Raw genomic sequence first — 19,166 nt, 5'->3', positions numbered from 1 at the left:
TGAACTGGCTGCTGCTCTGGATTGTCCTGGGCAATGGTCCCGTACTGTTGGGGAGGAGCTGGTTAGCTGAGATGAACTGGAAATGGGGGGATGTGCACGCAGTTTCATCTGTGGAGCGAAGTTCATGCTCACAGGTCCTACAGCAATTTGAGTCGCTATTCCAACCAGGCGTCGGGATGTTCAAAGGTACCAAAGTAGTGATTCGCATCACCCCGGACGCCAGTCCAGTGCACCACAAAGCCAGAGCTGTGCCGTATGTGATGCGGGAGAAAATTGAAAGCGAATTGGAGCGTTTGCTGAGAGAGAGCATCATCTCACCCGTTGCATTCAGCGACTGGGCGAGCCCCATTGTTCCCGTCCTAAAAGCGGATGGCTCGGTCAGGATCTGTGGCGACTACAAAGCCACTATCAACCGGGTGTACCTACAAGACCAATACCCACTTCCGAGAGCGGAGGATTTTTTTGCCACGCTGGCAGGTGGCAAGCTGTTCACCAAGTTGGACCTCACTTCAGCCTACATGACCCAAGAACTGGCCAACGAATCCAAACTACTGACCACAATCACCACGCACAAGGGACTGTTTGTTTACAACAGGTGCCCGTTTCGCATTCGATCAGCGGCCGTGATCTTTCAAAGAAACATAGAAAGCCTGCTCAAATCCATTCCGGAAACAATCGTATTCCAGGACAATATCCTCATCATGGGTTGGGACACCGAGGAACACCTCCACAACCTGGAAGAGGTGCTACGCCGACTGGACTGGGTAGGCCTGTGACTCAAGAAGCCTAAGTGTGCGTTTTTGGCTCCCGAAGTCGAGTTTCTGGGCAGGAGGGTTGCTGCAGACGGGATTCGGCCTACCAAATCCAAAACAGAGGCGATTCGACGAGCGCCCAGGCCCTGCAACACATCGAAGTTGCGTTCATTTCTGGGACTCTTGAACTATTTCGGGAACTTTCTGCTGAACTTAAGCACATTGTTGGAGCCGCTACACGTGCTCCAGCGTAAGGGTTGCGATTGGTTTTGGGGCGACTGTCACAGTTGGCTTTTGATCGGGCGCGAAACCTACTCTGTTCAAATAAGTTGTTGACCCTGTACAACCCTTGTAAGAAATTGGTTCTGACATGTGATGCATCGTCCGATGGGATTGGGTGCGTGTTGCAGCAGGGCAATGCTGAGGGGTAACTCCAACCTGTGGCTTATGCCTGCAGGTCGCTCTCTCAAGCAGAACGGGAATATGGGATGGTTGAGAAGGAAGCACTCGCATGTGTCTATGGGGTGAAAAAGATGCACCAGTACCTTTTTGGCAGGAGGTTCGAATTAGAAACGGACCACAAGTCATTAACATCCCTGTTGTCAGACAGCAAGGCTGTCAATGCCAATGCTTCAGCTCGCATACAGCGATGGGTTCTCACGCTGGCTGCGTATGACTACACCATCCGGCACCGGCCGGGCATTGAAAATTGCGCTGACGTGCTCAGCAAGCTTCCACTAGCCACCACTGAGGGGGCAGCGGAGCAAAGCGCTGAGATGGTCATGGCCGTTGATGCCTTTGACAGCGCAGGCTCCCCCATCACAGCCCGCCAGATCAAAATCTGGACCAACAGAGATCTCCTATCTTTAATTAAGAAATGTGTCCTGACTGGGGATTGGGCGCCCACACACGGAGCATGCCCTGAGGAGGTCAGACCGTTTCACAGGCGGATGGATGCGCTCTCCATCCAAGCCGACTGCCTCCTATGGGGCAGCCGGGTAGTCATGCCCCAGAGGGGCAGGGGAGCTTTCATCAGGGAACTCCACAGCGAGCACCCAGGCATCGTGCTGATGAAGGCCATTGCCCGGTCACACATTTGTGTGATGTCTGTAAGTGCTGTAAGCTTGTAATGCTTGCAGCTCTATACTGGGATGTGGACGTATTGTGTAGTGCAGCTGCAGAGTTACAATAAACAGACAGGCAGCTTCCAGTAGCTTCCGGACTGAGAGCCTGCCATCTTAAGAGCTGTGTGTGTGTGCTCTGTTAAGATATCACAGTTGGCGACTGAGGATGGGATTTTTTCGGATGTTTAAAGCTTAAATTTTGTTGATGAAGGATTCAGCCAGCCGACAGAAGACTTTGGAAGTTTCTGTCTTTGAAAAAAAAATACAAAATCCGAGGTAAACTACAGCACAGGTGAGAACAGCTAGAGTTTAAACATGGCAGGTGTAATCGGATATTTGGGTGAATATAGACACAACCAGGAACATTTTAAAGCGTATGTGGACCGGCTAGAAATGTATTTCACTGCAAATAACATAATCAAAGTTCCAGACAATGCAGTCCAGAACCAGGCTGTATTGGAACGTAAGAAAGCGATTTTCTTATCGGTGGCGGGTCCGGCATTATACGAAACCCTTGTAAATTTGCTTGTGCCTGACGAGCCAAAGGACACAATGCTTAAAGAGATTTTAATGAAGCTGGAGTAGCACTATAACCCCAAACCGTTAGAAATTGCTGAAAGCTTTTGTTTCGGGATATGGAATCAAAAGATTTATGAAAGTATCAATGATTATATCATAGCATTAAAAAAACTATCGATGCACTGTAATTTTGGGAACTTTCAAAACCGAGCATTACGGGATCGTTTTGTTTGTGGGGTGAAAATTGATGCGACCAGAAGGAAGTTATTGACGACGGATGACTTGACTTTTGAGATTGCTTGTCAGACAGCGAGGTCGATGAGCATGGCCGAACAATATTCCCGAGAATTAAATAATGATTACGGTCGTCAGTCAACCGAGGTAAATCATCTGCAGGTTCAAAGTAAAAGACGGCCAGGGCCGAAAGTCTCAGAAACTGGAAATTCTAACAGAACGTCAAAGTCGTGCTATAGGTGCCTGGGACAACACATTGCTAAAAGTTGTCCATATGTGAAGGCAGAGTGTTTCTTCTGCAGAAAGACTGGGCATCTTGCGAAGGCATGCCGACTGAAGGGTAAACCAACTTTTAAAGCTATGAGTCCAGCGTTCAAAGCTATGCGTAGTAATCCAGAGACTGCATGGCTTGGAAGAACAACAGTAGGGCGAGATGTTAGAATTACACGTCATCAGGAACACGAGGTTAATGGACAGCGATTCAGAAAGCATCAAAATCCACATAGATGTTGCGGAATTCAAGATACCAACGGAAATTGACACGGGTGCCTCCGTGAGTGTAGTCCCGGAGTCACTATATTGCGACAAATTGCGTGATTTCCAACTGGAGAAATCCAAGATAGAGCTGCGAGGCTACTCGGGAGAGAAAATTCCTGTAGTAGGCCGTATCACCGTACCGGTGAAATATAAAGATCAATTTCAGAACTTGCCTCTAATAATAGTGAAAGGAGACAAGACTGCTTTACTAGGAAGAAATTGGTTAAGCTCACTGAAGCTGGATTGGAGTAAGGTCTTTTCTGTGGAAGCGAGATTTTCATCAACGGATGAGGTTATCAAACAGTATCCGAAGGTGTTCTGTGAAACGGGCAGTCCGATCCAAGGCTTCAAGGCGAGTGTCAGGGTACAGAAGGACGCTAGATCGGTTTACTACAAGCCAAGTTCCGTACCATATGCACTCAAAGAGAAAGTTGAGCAAGAACTCAAAAGACTAGAGACTGAGAACATTATTTGTAAGACAGATCGATGTAATTGGGCTACACCCATTGTTGTTGTACCTAAGTCTGATGGTAAAGTAAGATTGAGTGGTGATTATAAGGTAACCGTAAACCAGGTTCTAGAGAGTAATGTCCCAAATACATTGCCGAATATAGTAGATTTGTTCACAACACTAACAGGTGGTCAGATCTTCTCAAAACTGGATCTTACGAATGCTTACTTACAGCTTGAACTAGATGAAGAGTCCAAGTCATGTTTGATTATAAACACTCATCTAGGCCTATATCAATTTAATAGACTACCGTTTGGAGTGTCTTCCGCCCCTGCCATATTCCAAGGGGTGATGAACCAGATTTTGCAAGGTATTGAAGGGGTAGTATGTTATTTGGATGACATACCAATTTCAGCACCAAATAGGAAAATTCATTATAAAATATTGAATGAAGTCCTCAAACGGCTAGAGAAGCACAAAGTACGAGTGTCTGCTTATAAGTGTGACTTATTTAAAAACTCAGTGGAGTACTTAGGGTACAGAGTAGACAAAGATGGTTTACATCCGACCAAGGCAAAATTGGATGCAATTAGAAATGCACCTACTCCCAGGAATGTCACTGAATTTCGTTCATTCTTGGGTCTTTTGAACTATTATGGGAAGTTCCTACCAAATTTGGCTACAGTATTACATCCATTAAATGAACTTTTGAAAAAACAGGTCCAGTGGAAGTGGTCAAAAGAATGCGATACAGCATTCAAGGAGTGTAAAAACAAATTGGTAGAGAGCACCATGTTAGTTCACTATGACATATCTAAGGAAATTAAACAAGCATGTGATGCCGCTCCATATGGAGTTGGGGCAGTGATCTCTCATGTATTAAGCAGTGGGGAGGAGAGACCAACTGCTTTTGCTTCACGCACTCTCAGTGTCAGTGAGAGAAATTATGCGCAAATTGAAAGGGAAGCTTTGGCATTAATTTTTGGGGTCAAGGAGTTTCACAAATACTTGTATGGTCGTAAATTTACCATCGTTACGGACCATAAGCCCCTAACAGCAATCCTCCATCCAAAGTCCCCAGTTCCAACATTAGCTGCAGCCTGAATGCAGAGATGGGCTTTGATTTTATCAGCATATACATATGATATTGAATAAAGACGATCAGCTGATCACAGTAATGCTGATGCAATGTCTAGATTGCCTTCCCCATCACAGGGTACACCCGATAGGGAAGAAGTGTTTTATTTTTCATACATTGATAAACTGCCAGTCACAGCTGAAGAGATTGGTAGAGCAACCAAACATGACCCATTGATGTCAAAGGTGTATGAGGAGATTGCAACTGGATGGCCAAACCAGGGAACAGACAAAGATACACATCCATTCTTCATTCGTAGGAATGAATTATCAGTCGATAAAGATTGTATCATGTGGGGTGCAAGAGTGGTTATACCAAATAAATTCAGGTCCAAATTATTAGGAGACCTCCATGACCAGCACCTGGGAATGTGCTTGACCAAGAGTTTTGCACGCAGTTATTTATGATGGCCAGGTTTTGATAAAGATATCGAGTACATTGTGAGTCAGTGTACGACATGTCAATCGGTAAGCAAGCAACCACCACCAGTACCATTACAGCCATGGAAATGGCCTTCCAGGGTGTGGCAAAGGCTACATATTGATTTTGCCGAGTTAGATGGACAACAATTGTTCATTGTAATTGATAGCCATTCAAAGTGGGTTGAGGTGTTTCCAATGTGGAAAATAGCAACAAATAAAACATTGGACATTTTACGAAAATTATTTTCTGCATTTGGCCTCCCTGAAGAAATTGTTTCTGATAATGGACCACAATTTCGCTCAGAAGAATTTGCACAATTCACAAGCAAAAATGGTGTGAAACATACCAACGTTCCACCATACCACCCTGCTTCGAATGGTGCAGCAGAGCGCACTGTACAAATTGTCAAACATGCCCTCATAAAATAAATGTTAGATCCAAATCCAAGAAAACGGCAGTTGTCATTGGATCACAAATTGGCTAATTTTTTGATTACATATCAAAATACTCCTCATACAACTACTGGTAGAACTCCAGCGGAGTTGTTTCTCAAACGACTGCCATGAACCAGATTCTCATTGTTAAAGCCAAATTTGGCACAGTCTATAGAAGAGACACAAATCAGACAAAAAGAGAATCATGATAGAGGTCGAGTAAAAGAGAGAAGAGTGAAATTAAACCAGAAGATGAGAGTGAAGAACCATCACCAAAAATGTTTAAAGTGGTTACCCGGAAGAATGGTGAAGATATGTGGTCCTCGCACATATTTGGGAAAGATGTTTGATAATGGACAGGTTAGGTTTGTCCAGATTGATCATATTTTACCTACAGACATGGAAAGAGTTGAAGGTGGGAATGATTCAATTATTTCTGACTCATCAGATAGTTTTAATATACCAATAGCAAATCCTAAATCCAATGTACTGGAAACAAATCCAAGAGAGAATCAGAATGAAAGTCTGAGTCCGAGTCAGGGAAACAAAGAGCCTGAAGTTAGAGGGAGTACAAATGAAAATCAAGGAAATTCCATGGAGGAAAATGTTCCTCAGGATGACCCTCCAATGAGTGTGAAATCAACACCATGTTTGGAAGGTTCTGTTCGAGAGCGAAGGTATCCTCTTCGAAACAGAAAACAAGTCGTAAAGTTAAATTTGTAAATATATATAAAAATGAAGTTATTTATGATGTTTGTTATGATGGTTTTTTCATTAAGAAGGGAGAACTGTGATGTCTGTAAGTGCTGTAAGCTTGTACTGCTTGTAGCTCTATACTGGGATGTGGACGTATTGTGTACTGCAGCTGCAGAGTTATAATAAACAGACAGGCAGCTTTTGGTAGCTTCCGGACTGAGAGCCTGCCATCTTAAGAGCTGTGTGTGTGTGCTCTGTGAAGATATCACAGTTTGGTGGCCGGGAATTGATTCAGACCTGGAACACTGTGCTCACAGGTGTACAACGTGTGCTCAGCTGGGAAATGTCCTCTGGGAGGCCCCGCTCAGCCCGTGGCCCTGGCCCACCAGGCCATGGTCACGCATTCACGTAGACTACGTGGGCCCGTTCATGGGGAAAATGATTCTCATCGTGATTGATGCGTACTCGAAATGGATCGAGTGCATCATTTTGAATTCATACACGACATCCACCACTGTGGAGAGTCTACGTGCGGTCTTTGCGACCCACGGTTTGCCGGACATCCTTGTTAGCGATAATGGCCCATGTTTCACTTGCTACGAATTCCGGGAGTTCATATCGGGTAATGGCATCAACCATGTCAGGACAGCAACGTTCAAGCCGGCCTCCAATGGTCAGGCGGAACGTGCGGTCCAAATCATAAAACAAGGCATGCTCAGGATTCAAGGTCCCTCCCTTCAATGCCGCCTATCGCGCCTCCTGCTGGCCTATAGGTCCCGACCCCACTCACTCATGGAGGTCCCGCCTGCAGAGCTCCTTATGAAACGTACACTCAAAACGCGGCTGTCCCTCATTCATCCTGTCTTGTCCGACATTGTTGAAGGCAAGCGGCAGTCCCAAAATGAGTACCATGACCGTAATTCAAGGGGGAGATGTATAGAAATTGGTGACCCCGTATTTGTTCTCAATCACGCTTTGGGGCTCAAATGGCTTGAAGGTACTGTAATAGACAAAGAGGGGAATAGGGCTATCGTGGTTAAGCTTAACAATGAGCAGATATGCCGCAAGCATCTGGACCAAGTAAAAAAAAGGTTCAGTATGGACTCTGAGGAACCTGAGGAAGATCATGAGATGGTATTCACACCACCGCCAGTGAACGAGCAACAAGAGCATTCAGCAGCATGCACAGTCCCTGCGGTCAGCCCGGACAGGCCGGAATCACTACAGGGGACAGACACGCAGGCCAAGGCTCAACAGCCAGAGCCCCAACTGCTGCGCTCCACGAGGGAGCGCAGACCACCCGAAAGACTTAACCTGTGATCCCAATAAGACGTTGGGGGGAAGGTGATGTCATGTATGTAACCTTCATGTAACAACACTGCAATACTGTATATACGTAAGAAATGCACACCTTGACCACAGGGTGTGAACTTGTGGGAGACACTCCTCACCTGGTCATCCAGGTATATAAAGGGAGGTCTCATGCAGGGTCATCACTTCTTGGTCCTGTGAATAAAGGTGCAGGTCACAGAGTGACCTTATCCATAGAATGTGCCTCGTGTGGATTTGTGGTATTGTCTGAGGACTTTACAACACACACACACACACACACACACAGAAACACAGACACACAGAAACACACACACACAGACACACACACACAGACACACACACACACACAGACACACATACACACACACAGAAACACACGCACACACAGAAACACACACACACATACACAGAAACACATAGACAGACACACACACACACAGAAACACACAGACACATACACCCACAGTGAAACACACAGACACACAGACACACACAGAAACACACATACACACAAACACACACACACATACACAGAAACACACACACACAGAAACACACAAACACACAGACAGGCACAGACACACACACACACAGAAACACACACACACAGAAACACACACACACAGAAACACACACACACAAACACACACAGAGAAACAGACACACACACACAGAAACACACACACACATACACAGCAACACATAGACAGACACACACACAGTGAAACACACAGACAGACACACACACAGAAACACACACACACACATACACAGAAACACACACACACACACACAGAAACACACACAGACACACACACACACACAGAAACACACACACAGAAACACACACACACACAGACATACACAAACACACAGATAGACACACACACACACACAGAAACACACACACACACAGACACATACACACACAAACACACACACATACACAGAAACACACACACACAGAAACACACAGACACACACAGACACACACACACAGAAACACACATAGAGGGTGGATGAGGACAGTGCCGTTGATGTATATATGGACTTGCAAAAGGAATTTGATAAAGTACCACATAATAGGTTCATTAGCAAAATTGAAGCCCATGGGATAAAAGGTGCAGTAGCAGCATGGATACAAAATTGCCTAAGGGTTAGAAAGCAGAGAGTTGTGGTGAATGGCTGTTTTTGGATTGGATAGAGGTTCCTCAGGTTCAGTACTACGACCACTGCTGTTTTTGATACACATTAATAACTTGGACTTGGGCGGTACAGGCACAATTCCAAAATTTGCAGATGACTCGAACTTGGAAGTGTAATAAGTAGTGAGGAAGATAGTAATAGTCATAGGCAGGTTGGTGGAATTGTGGGACACATGGCAGTTGAAATTCAACGCAGGGATGTGTGAGGTGATACATTTTGGTAGGAAGAAAGAGAAGAGATAATATACACTAAATGGTACAATTTTAAAGGGGGTGTAAGAACAGATAGACCTGGAGGCTGGGTCATTGAATATATTTAAGGCAGCGATAACGGAGTAAAGGGTTATGGGGAGCGGGCAGGGAAGTGGAGCTGAGTCCATGATCAGATCAGCCATGATCTTATTGAATGGCGGAGCAGGCTCAAGGGGCCAAATGGCCTACTCCTGCTCATATTTCTTATGTTCTTATGTTGTGCACAAAGGTGGCAGGACCGGTTAACAAAGCATTTAATAAAGCATATGGGATCCTGGACTTTATAAATAGAGGCAGAGTACAAAAGCCAGGAAGTTATGCTAAACTTAGTTCGATCCCAGTTGGAGAATTGTGTCCCAATTCTGGGCACCACATTTTAGGAAGAACGTGAAGGATTTGGAGAGGGTACAGATGAGATTTAGTAGAATGGTTCCAGGGATGGAGGATTACAATTACATGGATAGACTGGAGAAGCTGGGGTTGTTCTCCTTGAAGCAGAGAAGGCTCAGAGGAGATTTGATAGAGGTGTTTAAAATCATGAAGAGTTTAGATAGAGTAAATACAGAGAAACTGTTTCCAAAGGCTGAAAGGTTAATAACCAGAGGGCACAGATTTAAGGTGATTGGCAAAAGAACCAGAGGTGACATGAGGAAAAATCTTTTTACGCAATGAGTGGTTAGAATTTGGAATGCACTGCCTCATAGGGTGGTGGATATAGATTCAGTAGGAGCCTTCAAAAGGGAAATCGATAAATACTTGAAGGAGAAAAAAATGCAGCGATATGGAGAAAAAGTGGGGAAGTAGGACTCACTGGATTGCTCTTCGAAGGGGCTGGCGTAGGCTCGATGGGCTGAATGGCCTCCTTCTGTGCTGTACTATTCTATGATTCTATGATAGGGAATCGGATTGGCAACTAAATATTGCCTGCTATAACACATTTAGAAAGAAAAGAGAAGAAAGGATGGGAGGTGGAGTAGCTATACTAGTTAAATATAACATAATGGCAGTAGAAAAGAGTGTAAATAGCAGTAATACAGATACAGAATCCATATAGATTGACGTAACAGATAAAAAGAGATCATCACCCTAATAGGAATATACTGTAGACCCCCAAATAGTGAAACGGAAATGTAGGAAGAAATACGTAGGCAAATTTAAGAGGTGATTAGCAGGCATAGAATAATAATCGTGAGAAATTTCAACTACCTTCAAATAAACTGGCAGGAAGATGTAGAAAAAGGAGACAAGGGAATTACATTTTTACAGTATATACAGGACTCCTTTCTCACTCAGTATGTAATAAGTCCAACAAGAAAAGAATCACTGCTGGATCTTGAAATAGGGAATGAACCAGAACAGATAGGAGAAGTAAGAGTAGAGAGCATCTTAGTAGTAGTGATCACGACATCCGAGCGCTGGCCTCATGTGCCCAGGTTCTAAACAAATTTCCTTCCCTTTTTGAGCCAGGCATTGGAAACTTTTCCAGGGCGAAAGTGTGGATCCACTTGGTCCCAGAGGCACGACCCATTCACCACAAGGCGCGAGCGGTACCTCACATGATGAGGGAAAGAGTGGAAATCGACCTGGACAGGCTGCAACGCGAGGGCATCATCTCCCGAGTGGAATTCAGCGAGTGGGCCAGCCCAATTGTTCCAGTACTCAAAAGTGATGGCACGGTCAGCATTTGTGGCAATTATAAAGTAACTAATCGTTTCTCGCTACAGGACCAATACTCGCTACCTAAGGCAGACGACCTATTTGCGACGCTGGCAAGAGGCAAGACATTCACCAAGCTCGACCTGACTTTGGCCTACATGACGCAGGAGCTGGAGGAGTCTTTGAAGGGCCTCACCTGCATCAACACGCACAAGGGACTGTTCATCGACAACAGATGCCCGTTTGGAATTCGGTCAGCTGCAGCGATCTTCCAGAGAAACATGGAGAGCCTACTCAAGTCGGTACCACACATGGTGGTTTTTCAGGACGATATATTGGTCACGGGGCGGGACACCGCCGAGAACCTACAATATGTGAAGGAGGTCCTCCAGCGACTGGATCGCATAGGGCTGCAGCTGAAGAGGTCGAAATGCATCTACATGGCAACAGAAGTGGAGTTTTTGGGGAGAAAGATCGTGGCGGACGGCATTCGGCCCACAGACGCCAAGGCAGAGGCTATCAGGAACGCGCCCAGGACACAAAACGTCACGGAACTGCGGTCGTTCCTGGGACTCCTCAACTATTTTGGTAACTTCCTACCGGGGTTAAGCACCCTTTTAGAGCCCCTACATGTGTTATTGCGCAAAGGTGAGAACTGGATATGGGGGAAAAAAATCAAGTAATTGCTTTTGAGAAAGCCAGAAACATTTTATGCCCCAACAAGCTGCTTGTATTGTATAACCCGTGTAAAAGACTTGTGCTAGCATGTGACTCGTCGTCGTACGGAGTCGGGTGGGTATTACAACAAGCTAACGTTGCGGGGAAGTTGCAACCTGTCGCCTATGCTTCCAGGAGCTTGTCCAAGGCCGAGATGCCCTACAGCATGATTGAGAAAGAGGCATTAGCGTGTGTGTTCGGGGTAAAGAAAATGCATCAGTACCTGTTTGGCCTCAAATTTGAGCTGGAAACCGATCACAAGCCCCTCACATCCCTGTTCGTTGAAAACAAGGGGATAAATATTAATGCCGCAGCCCGCATACAAAGGTGGGCACTCGCGTTATCAGCGTATAACTATACCATCCGCCACAGGCTAGGCACCGAGAACTATGCGGATGCTCTCAGTCGGCTACCATTGCCCACCATGGGGGTGGAAATGGCGCAGTCTGCAAACTTATTGATGGTGGCGCAGCCCGCAGATTTGCTGATGGTCATGGAAGCATTTGAAAATGATAAATCACCTGTGACGGCCCGCCAGATTAGGACTTGGACCAGCCAAGATCCTCTGCTATCCCTAGTAAAAAACTGTGTACTGCATGGGAGCTGGGCCAGAATCCCCGTTAAAATGCAAGAGCCAATCAAGCCGTTCCAGCGGCAAAAGGATAGCTGTCCATTCAGGCAGACTGCCTGTTGTGGGGTAACTGCGTACTGCTACCAAAAAAGGGCAGAGAGACATTTATCTCGAATCTCCACAGCACACACCCGGGTATAGTAATGATGAAAGCGATAGCAAGATCCCATGTGTGGTGGCCCGGTATCGACTCTGACTTCGAGTCCTGTGTATGGCAATGCAGTTTATGTGCTCGGTTGAGCAACGCGCCCAGAGAGGCACCACTAAGTTTGTGGTCCTGGCCCTCCAGACCATGGTCGAGGATCCATGTCGACTATGCAGGCCCGTTTGTCAGTAAAATGTGCCTGGTGGTGGTGGATGCTTTTTCAAAATGGATTGAATGTGAAATAATGTCGGGAAGCACCGCCACTGCCACCATTGAAAGCCTGAGGGCCATGTTTGCCACCCACGGCCTGCCTGACATACTGGTCAGTGACAACGGCCCATGTTTCATCAGTGCCGAATTTAAAGAATTCATGACCCGCAATGGGATAAAACATGTCACCTCGGCCCCATTTAAACCAGCCTCCAATGGGCAGGCAGAGCGGGCAGTACAAACCATCAAACAGAGCCTTAAACGAGTCACAGAAGGTTCACTCCAAACCTGCCTGTCCCGAGTACTGCTCAGCTACCGCACGAGACCCCACTCGCTCACATGGGTGGCCCCGGCTGAGCTACTCATGAAAAGGACACTTAAAACCAGACTCTCACTGGTTCACCCCAACCTGCATGATCAGGTAGAGAGCAGGCGGCAGCAACAAAATGTAAACGATGGTCGCGCCACTGTGTCACGGGAAATTGATCTGAATGACCCTGTGTATGTGCTAAACTATGGACATGGTCCCAAGTGGATTGCGGGCACGGTGATAGCTAAAGAAGGGAATAGGGTGTTTGTAGTCAAACTAGACAATGGACAAATTTGCAGAAAACACCTGGACCAAACGAGGCTGCGGTTCACAGACTGCCCTGAACACCCCACAGCAGACAGCACCTTTTTCGAGCCCACAACACACACCCAAAGGATCAACGACACCACGCCGGACCAGGAAATCGAACCCATCACACCCAACAGCCCAGCAAGGCCAGGCTCACCTAGCAGCCCTGCAGGGCCAACAACATGCCAGTCCAGCGAGGGCATAGCCAACACACCAGAACAGACATTTGTACCGAGGCAGTCCACCAGGGAAAGAAAGGCTCCCGACCGCCTCACCTTGTAAATAGTTTTCACTTTGACTTTGGGGGGGTGGGGGGAGTGATGTTGTGTATCTGTAAAACATGCACTCCCATGTTCCGCCACCAGGGAGCTCATCCCCTGAAGTCGCAAGGGATCCCAGCATCCCTTGGGAGCACTGTATATAAGCCGGCCCCTAAGACCTGTTCCTCACACTGGAGTGTCTTAATAAAGACTGAGGTCACTCTTACTTTAACCTCCCTGTGTTCAGCCTCATCTGTGTTAGAAATAGAATAAGGTCCTTCATTGAAACACCTGTGAACTGATCCCTTTTTGGCGTGGAAGCAAGTCATCCTCGCTTCGAGGGACTGCCTATGATGGTTGCCTACTCTAATGCTCCTAACGTAGTGCTAACTCAGTGGCTGCTGCATGGCTGGTGAAAGGCTGCTGAATTTCTATGGGGGAGATTGCAGATGGCCTTCCAGGACGACCCCAAGCAGCTCTGGCTGTAGAAGGCCCTGCTGTAACTGCACCACCTTAGCATGGGCGGCAGCAGTCTGGATAGGCTGGCTAACAGGCAGCACCAAGGGCACTGGCGGAGTGGCAGTGGTGGGAGTAGGAATGTTACCATCCTGAGAGAGGACCGCAGGTTCTTGTCCCACGGAGCCACTGCCACTCCCCCGGGGTGGCACCTCAACATTCTTAGCCATCGGTTGGAGGACATATTGCTGGACCTCTGAGAGACCCTGCAAGCCCCTTTCCACACTTGTAAACCCAGCCATGATAGCAGCAGTCTGAGTTTGCGTGGCAGCAAGCTAGCAGTCTGAGCTTCCACTGCAACGCTCAGATGTTGGTCGATTCCGCTTGTGCTGCAATGGAAGCTGCAACATCGGCCATCACACCCAGCATCACGGTTAGATCCACGTGCCCTAATGGAGTTGGCCATTACTTTCATCCTGGAAATCATGGCCTCCAAGCACCACACAATGCCCCATGCAATGTTGGAGCTCTTTGATGCTGACAAGAGGCTCTTTGGTAGGCCTGCCATTGCTTCAAGCATTTCTGAATGCATGCCCATCACCCTTATTCTGAAGGCCACCCCATCGAAGTCACCATCTGAGTCCTGTGTAGCAGAATTCATGAGCGAACTCGGCAAAATATTATTGGACCGTAGACTACACCTGATATTAGTCCACCTCTTGAGCGCTAAATCAACCAATAGTGCATTTAGTGCTGAGTTCAGGGTTCCAATCATGTAAATGAGCATACAGCATGAATTTTACGTGCTGCCTGCAGCACTTTGAATGGACATGGGCAGATCATGCTTCACGCTCACCGCGCCCGTTTTTGAACCTAATCGAATTTCATCCCTTCCAAACATATAACGGGATTATCTAGATACTTACCTATATGCTTATGAATGTGTCTATTCACAACACCAAAGTTTTTATTAGTCTCCTTAGATGACAAGATGACAAGACCGGATTGCTCATTCGTCCTTTTGGACAACAAGACACATCCAGCAGTTTCCCTGGAATGTGTAATTAGATCCTCCTTGCCTACGTAATCAGTGACTTTGTTTGGCCCCCTTCCTCATATATTGCACTGTGCAAGCACGACCGGATTGAGTGTGCATGCACAGTACCAAACAAGCGCGCGTGCACAGACGGAGTCAAAAAATGCCATGCAAATAATCACTTCGTAGATTTATACAGTGCACTTGTACATTTCTGGCATTTTCTGCTTCTTATTATAGAACTAAATGTTTTTTCCCAGCACAAAGCTTCACTGGTCAGGGCAACTTGGAGAATCAATATGGAATTCCTGACTCATGCCTAGACTGCATTTTGGGAAACTGCCGATTGCCAGTCCATGATTTTCCGACCCATTAATTTTAATAGACAGAATATCTCGGGACTGGGGATGTCCAATTTCATGATTTGAGCTCTGGTCATGCGCAGGGAGTGCATAACTGGAAAATCTACCCATAATTTTACAGCCATGAAGGACTGGATTTTCCTGACTCCACCTCTACAGGTTTGGGATGGGACTTACCCCAGCCATCATGTCCCCGCTATGATCCCAGTCCAGTTTCCTGGACTGTACACTTATGCTCATTTGACTTCTTTTGTAATTTTAAGAATCATGACATGAAACCACATTTAAATTAGAATGTAAGACATAAATACCTTGTATTCCTCCATTATCTTTCTAATTTCATCCAAAAAGTTTGTGAAGTCAGGCATCTTGAGGTTTCCAAATGCAATATCATACAGCTTTAACTGTAAAGACATACAAGTTAGCACATGTAGGGTTGTATTTTTACTCATAATTACCAGATTTACCTTTGGTCTATGTCTGTAACATCTTTCAAAGGAATCACTGCTAAAATGAGGCTTCAGAGGTGTCAAATAACTACTTATTGGTTAGTTACCAATCAAATATCTGATTGATTATATCTAAATTAATTAAAAGCAGCCAAATTATAAAATGATGAAGAATTAACCAGCAGGAAGTAATCTCTCCATTTTTTAAAACTATTTTTCGCCAACCAGCATGTAGCACAAAAGTGACCAATTAAGTCACTCAAATAATTTCTTCATGCTGTTGTTGGACACAAATTTTCATTTTTCACTCAGAATAGGCTAGAGCCAGAAATAACGTAAAATGAAATACACCCATAAATACTAGCTAATTAAAAAAAATAGTATTTAAATTGGTTATTTAATGTTAGAAATGCCTTCAGAAATATTTCTCCACATAGGTCTGACCTAATGTTTGCTGGAACTGAAATGTAATCTTTGTGCCGAATTCTTGGGTGCCGGGAATTTCTCGGTACCATGGTTAAACAACGGCGAAGGATCTACAAACTTAACTTCTGGCTCCAAAGCTATGGAGAGTTCAGGTCGCGGGCCTCGAGGCATATGCCTACATGAAGGCCCATGGATCCCAAAGACGCAGGCGATTCGGAAGTGACCCTGGGATCACGTGGGTCAGGTCCTCCAATGAGAAAGGAGGATTCCATTTCTGAACGGAATCCCCATAAACCCGATTGGAATCCCCAAATAATTAAACAATTTAGACAACTGTAATAAATATAAATGTTCTGATTTTCAAATTTAATTAAAAGTCCTTTCATTATAGTGAATACAATAAAAATTAAATGTTTTGAAAAACAGTTTAAATCATTTAGCTTGGGGCAATATTTGCATAAGCTAGTTTTAAGTGTTTGTGTATCATTTTGTATTTCTTAATTTTTAACAAGATTTATAATAACTGTTACACTAGTGAAAGCCGTAAGAGGTTTGTGGGCAATTGATGGGCAGTAATTGGGCAAATAGCTCAACACTGCACCAGCAAAAGTGATTTTATAGTGGGTTCAGATATGTCAAGGCATTAATGTGCACAAGAGATTAATGTGCAAAGTTAAAGCACATGGGATTGGGGGTAGTGTGCTGATGTGGATTGAGAACTGGTTGTCAGACAGGAAGCAAAGAGTAGGAGTAAACGGGTACTTTTCAGAATGGCAGGCAGTGACTAGTGGAGTGCCGCAAGGTTCTGTGCTGGGGCCCCAGCTGTTTACATTGTACATTAATGATTTAGACGAGGGGATTAAATGCAGTATCTCCAAATTTGCGGATGATACTAAGTTGGGTGGCAGTGTGAGCTGCGAGGAGGATGCTATTAGGCTGCAGAGTGACTTGGATAGGTTAGGTGAGTGGGCAAATGCATGGCAGATGAAGTATAATGTGGATAAATGTGAGGTTATCCACTTTGGTGGTAAAAACAGAGAGACAGACTATTATCTGAATGGTGACAGATTAGGAAAAGGGAAGGTGCAACGAGACCTGGGTGTCATGGTACATCAGTCATTGAAGGTTGGCATGCAGGTACAGCAGGCGGTTAAGAAAGCAAATGGCATGTTGGCCTTCATAGCGAGGGGATTTGAATACAGGGGCAGGGAGGTGTTGCTACAGTTGTACAGGGCCTTGGTGAGGCCACACCTGGAGTATTGTGTACAGTTTTGGTCTCCTAACTTGAGGAAGGACATTCTTGCTATTGAGGGAGTGCAGCGAAGGTTCACCAGACTGATTCCCGGGATGGCGGGACTGACCTATCAAGAAAGATTGGATCAATTGGGCTTGTATTCACTGGAGTTCAGAAGAATGAGGGGACCTCATAGAAACGTTTAAAATTCTGACGGGTTTAGACAGGTTAGATGCAGAAAGAATGTTCCCAATGTTGGGGAAGTCCAGAACCAGGGGTCACAGTCTGAGGATAAGGGGTAAGCCATTTAGGACCGAGATGAGGAGAAACTTCTTCACCCAGAGAGTGGTGAACCTGTGGAATTCTCTACCACAGAAAGTAGTTGAGGCCAATTCACTAAATATATTCAAAAGGGAGTTAGATGAAGTCCTTACTACTCGGGGGATCAAGGGTTATGGCGAGAAAGCAGGAAGGGGGTACTGAAGTTTCATGTTCAGCCATGAACTCATTGAATGGCGGTGCAGGCTAGAAGGGCTGAATGGCCTGTTCCTGCACCTATTTTCTATGTTTCTATGTTTCTAAGGCGTGCCTCGACAGATTGCAAGTTCCGGGTTTTCGTGCATGCACCTGGAACTTGCAGGGCTTTTCAGAAGACCGTAAATCCTGACCCTTTGAAAGGGCAATTATAAGTCTCAAGAGTAAGAGTTATTATAAATCTTAAATAAAAAATGTTAAAATAAAAAATGATGCACAAACTCTTAAAATTAGTTTATTTCTGGGTAAAATTAGCATTGGCCTGGGATAAAATATTTAAAATTAATTTTCAAAAAATTAAATTTTTATCCCATTTGCTGTAATGTGTGTGTATGAGAGAGTTGTATCATGGGAGTTGTAGTTTTAACCTTGCTCATGCAGAACTACAATATGTAGAGTGTTCTATTTCACATGAAAAATGAGAGGCAAAAGTTTAATTGTGCCATTTTGGTGCACAAATAGGATTGCACACTCCCAACCTACGATACTGCAACCAGTAAAGTTAATCGATAAAAATTGCAGATTGGGAGTGTACTATTTTGTGTTATGCATCCTGGCACATGCCAGGAATGGCACAGCAGACATTTTACCCATAAGCAAAAAAAAACAGCGGGGGAAGTTATAGCTCCTGGTGATAGATCCTGTGCACGTGAGAGCAAGTGATGCGTCGGAAGAGCTGTAGTTTTCACCCTGCATCTGTGGAAATACAATGCTGAGAATGTGTCACAGCAGTCCACATCTCTTGGCAATTAGGCAGAAATGCTAAAGAAATACAGCTGTGAGTTGTAAGTGGTAGGAAAAAAAAACACCAAAAATGGAAAAGGTGTTCGATTTTTCAGCATTTTATATAGTTTCAGCCATAAACTATCAGATTCCTTGTCAGACATCAGTTTGATCTTATAGAAACATTTAAAATAAGGAAAGGGATAGACAAGATAGAGGCGGAGAGGTTGTTTCCACTGGTCGGGGAGACTAGAACTAGGGGGCACAGCCTCAAAATACGGGGGAGCCAATTTAAAACCGAGTTGAGAAGGAATTTCTTCTCCCAGAGGGTTGTGAATCTGTGGAATTCTCTGCCCAAGGAAGCAGTTGAGGCTAGCTTATTGAATGTATTCAAGTCACAGATAGATAGATTTTTAACCAAAAAGGGAACTAAGGGTTACGGGGAGCGGGCGGGTAAGTGGAGCTGAGTCCACGGCCAGATCAGCCATGATCTTATTGAATGGCGGAGCAGGCTCGAGGGGCTAGATAGCCTACTCCTGTTCCTAATTCTTATGTTCTTATGTTATGTTCTTACTTCCAGTCTTGGATGAGTCTTAACTACCTCAGCTAAA

The 19,166-nt window shown here is 45.2% G+C and overlaps 1 protein-coding gene across 6 annotated transcripts in view; it reads right to left on the bottom strand.

The window, feature by feature from the left end:
• LOC139250576 (uncharacterized) overlaps positions 1-19,166 on the bottom strand; it is a 336,890-nt gene that overhangs the window by 46,396 nt on the left and 271,328 nt on the right. For all 6 annotated transcript variants that reach the window (XM_070872975.1, XM_070872969.1, XM_070872972.1 and 3 more), the window contains one exon: positions 15,501-15,593. In XM_070872975.1, the coding sequence (XP_070729076.1) occupies positions 15,501-15,593 (93 nt within the window). The remainder of the gene's footprint in view (positions 1-15,500; positions 15,594-19,166) is intronic.

This window comes from Pristiophorus japonicus, unplaced genomic scaffold, assembly GCF_044704955.1.
Source record: "Pristiophorus japonicus isolate sPriJap1 unplaced genomic scaffold, sPriJap1.hap1 HAP1_SCAFFOLD_393, whole genome shotgun sequence".
Taxonomy (NCBI): Eukaryota; Metazoa; Chordata; class Chondrichthyes; family Pristiophoridae; genus Pristiophorus; species Pristiophorus japonicus.
Note: the sequence above shows the minus strand (reverse complement) of the source record. Positions and strands in the feature narration are given on the sequence as shown.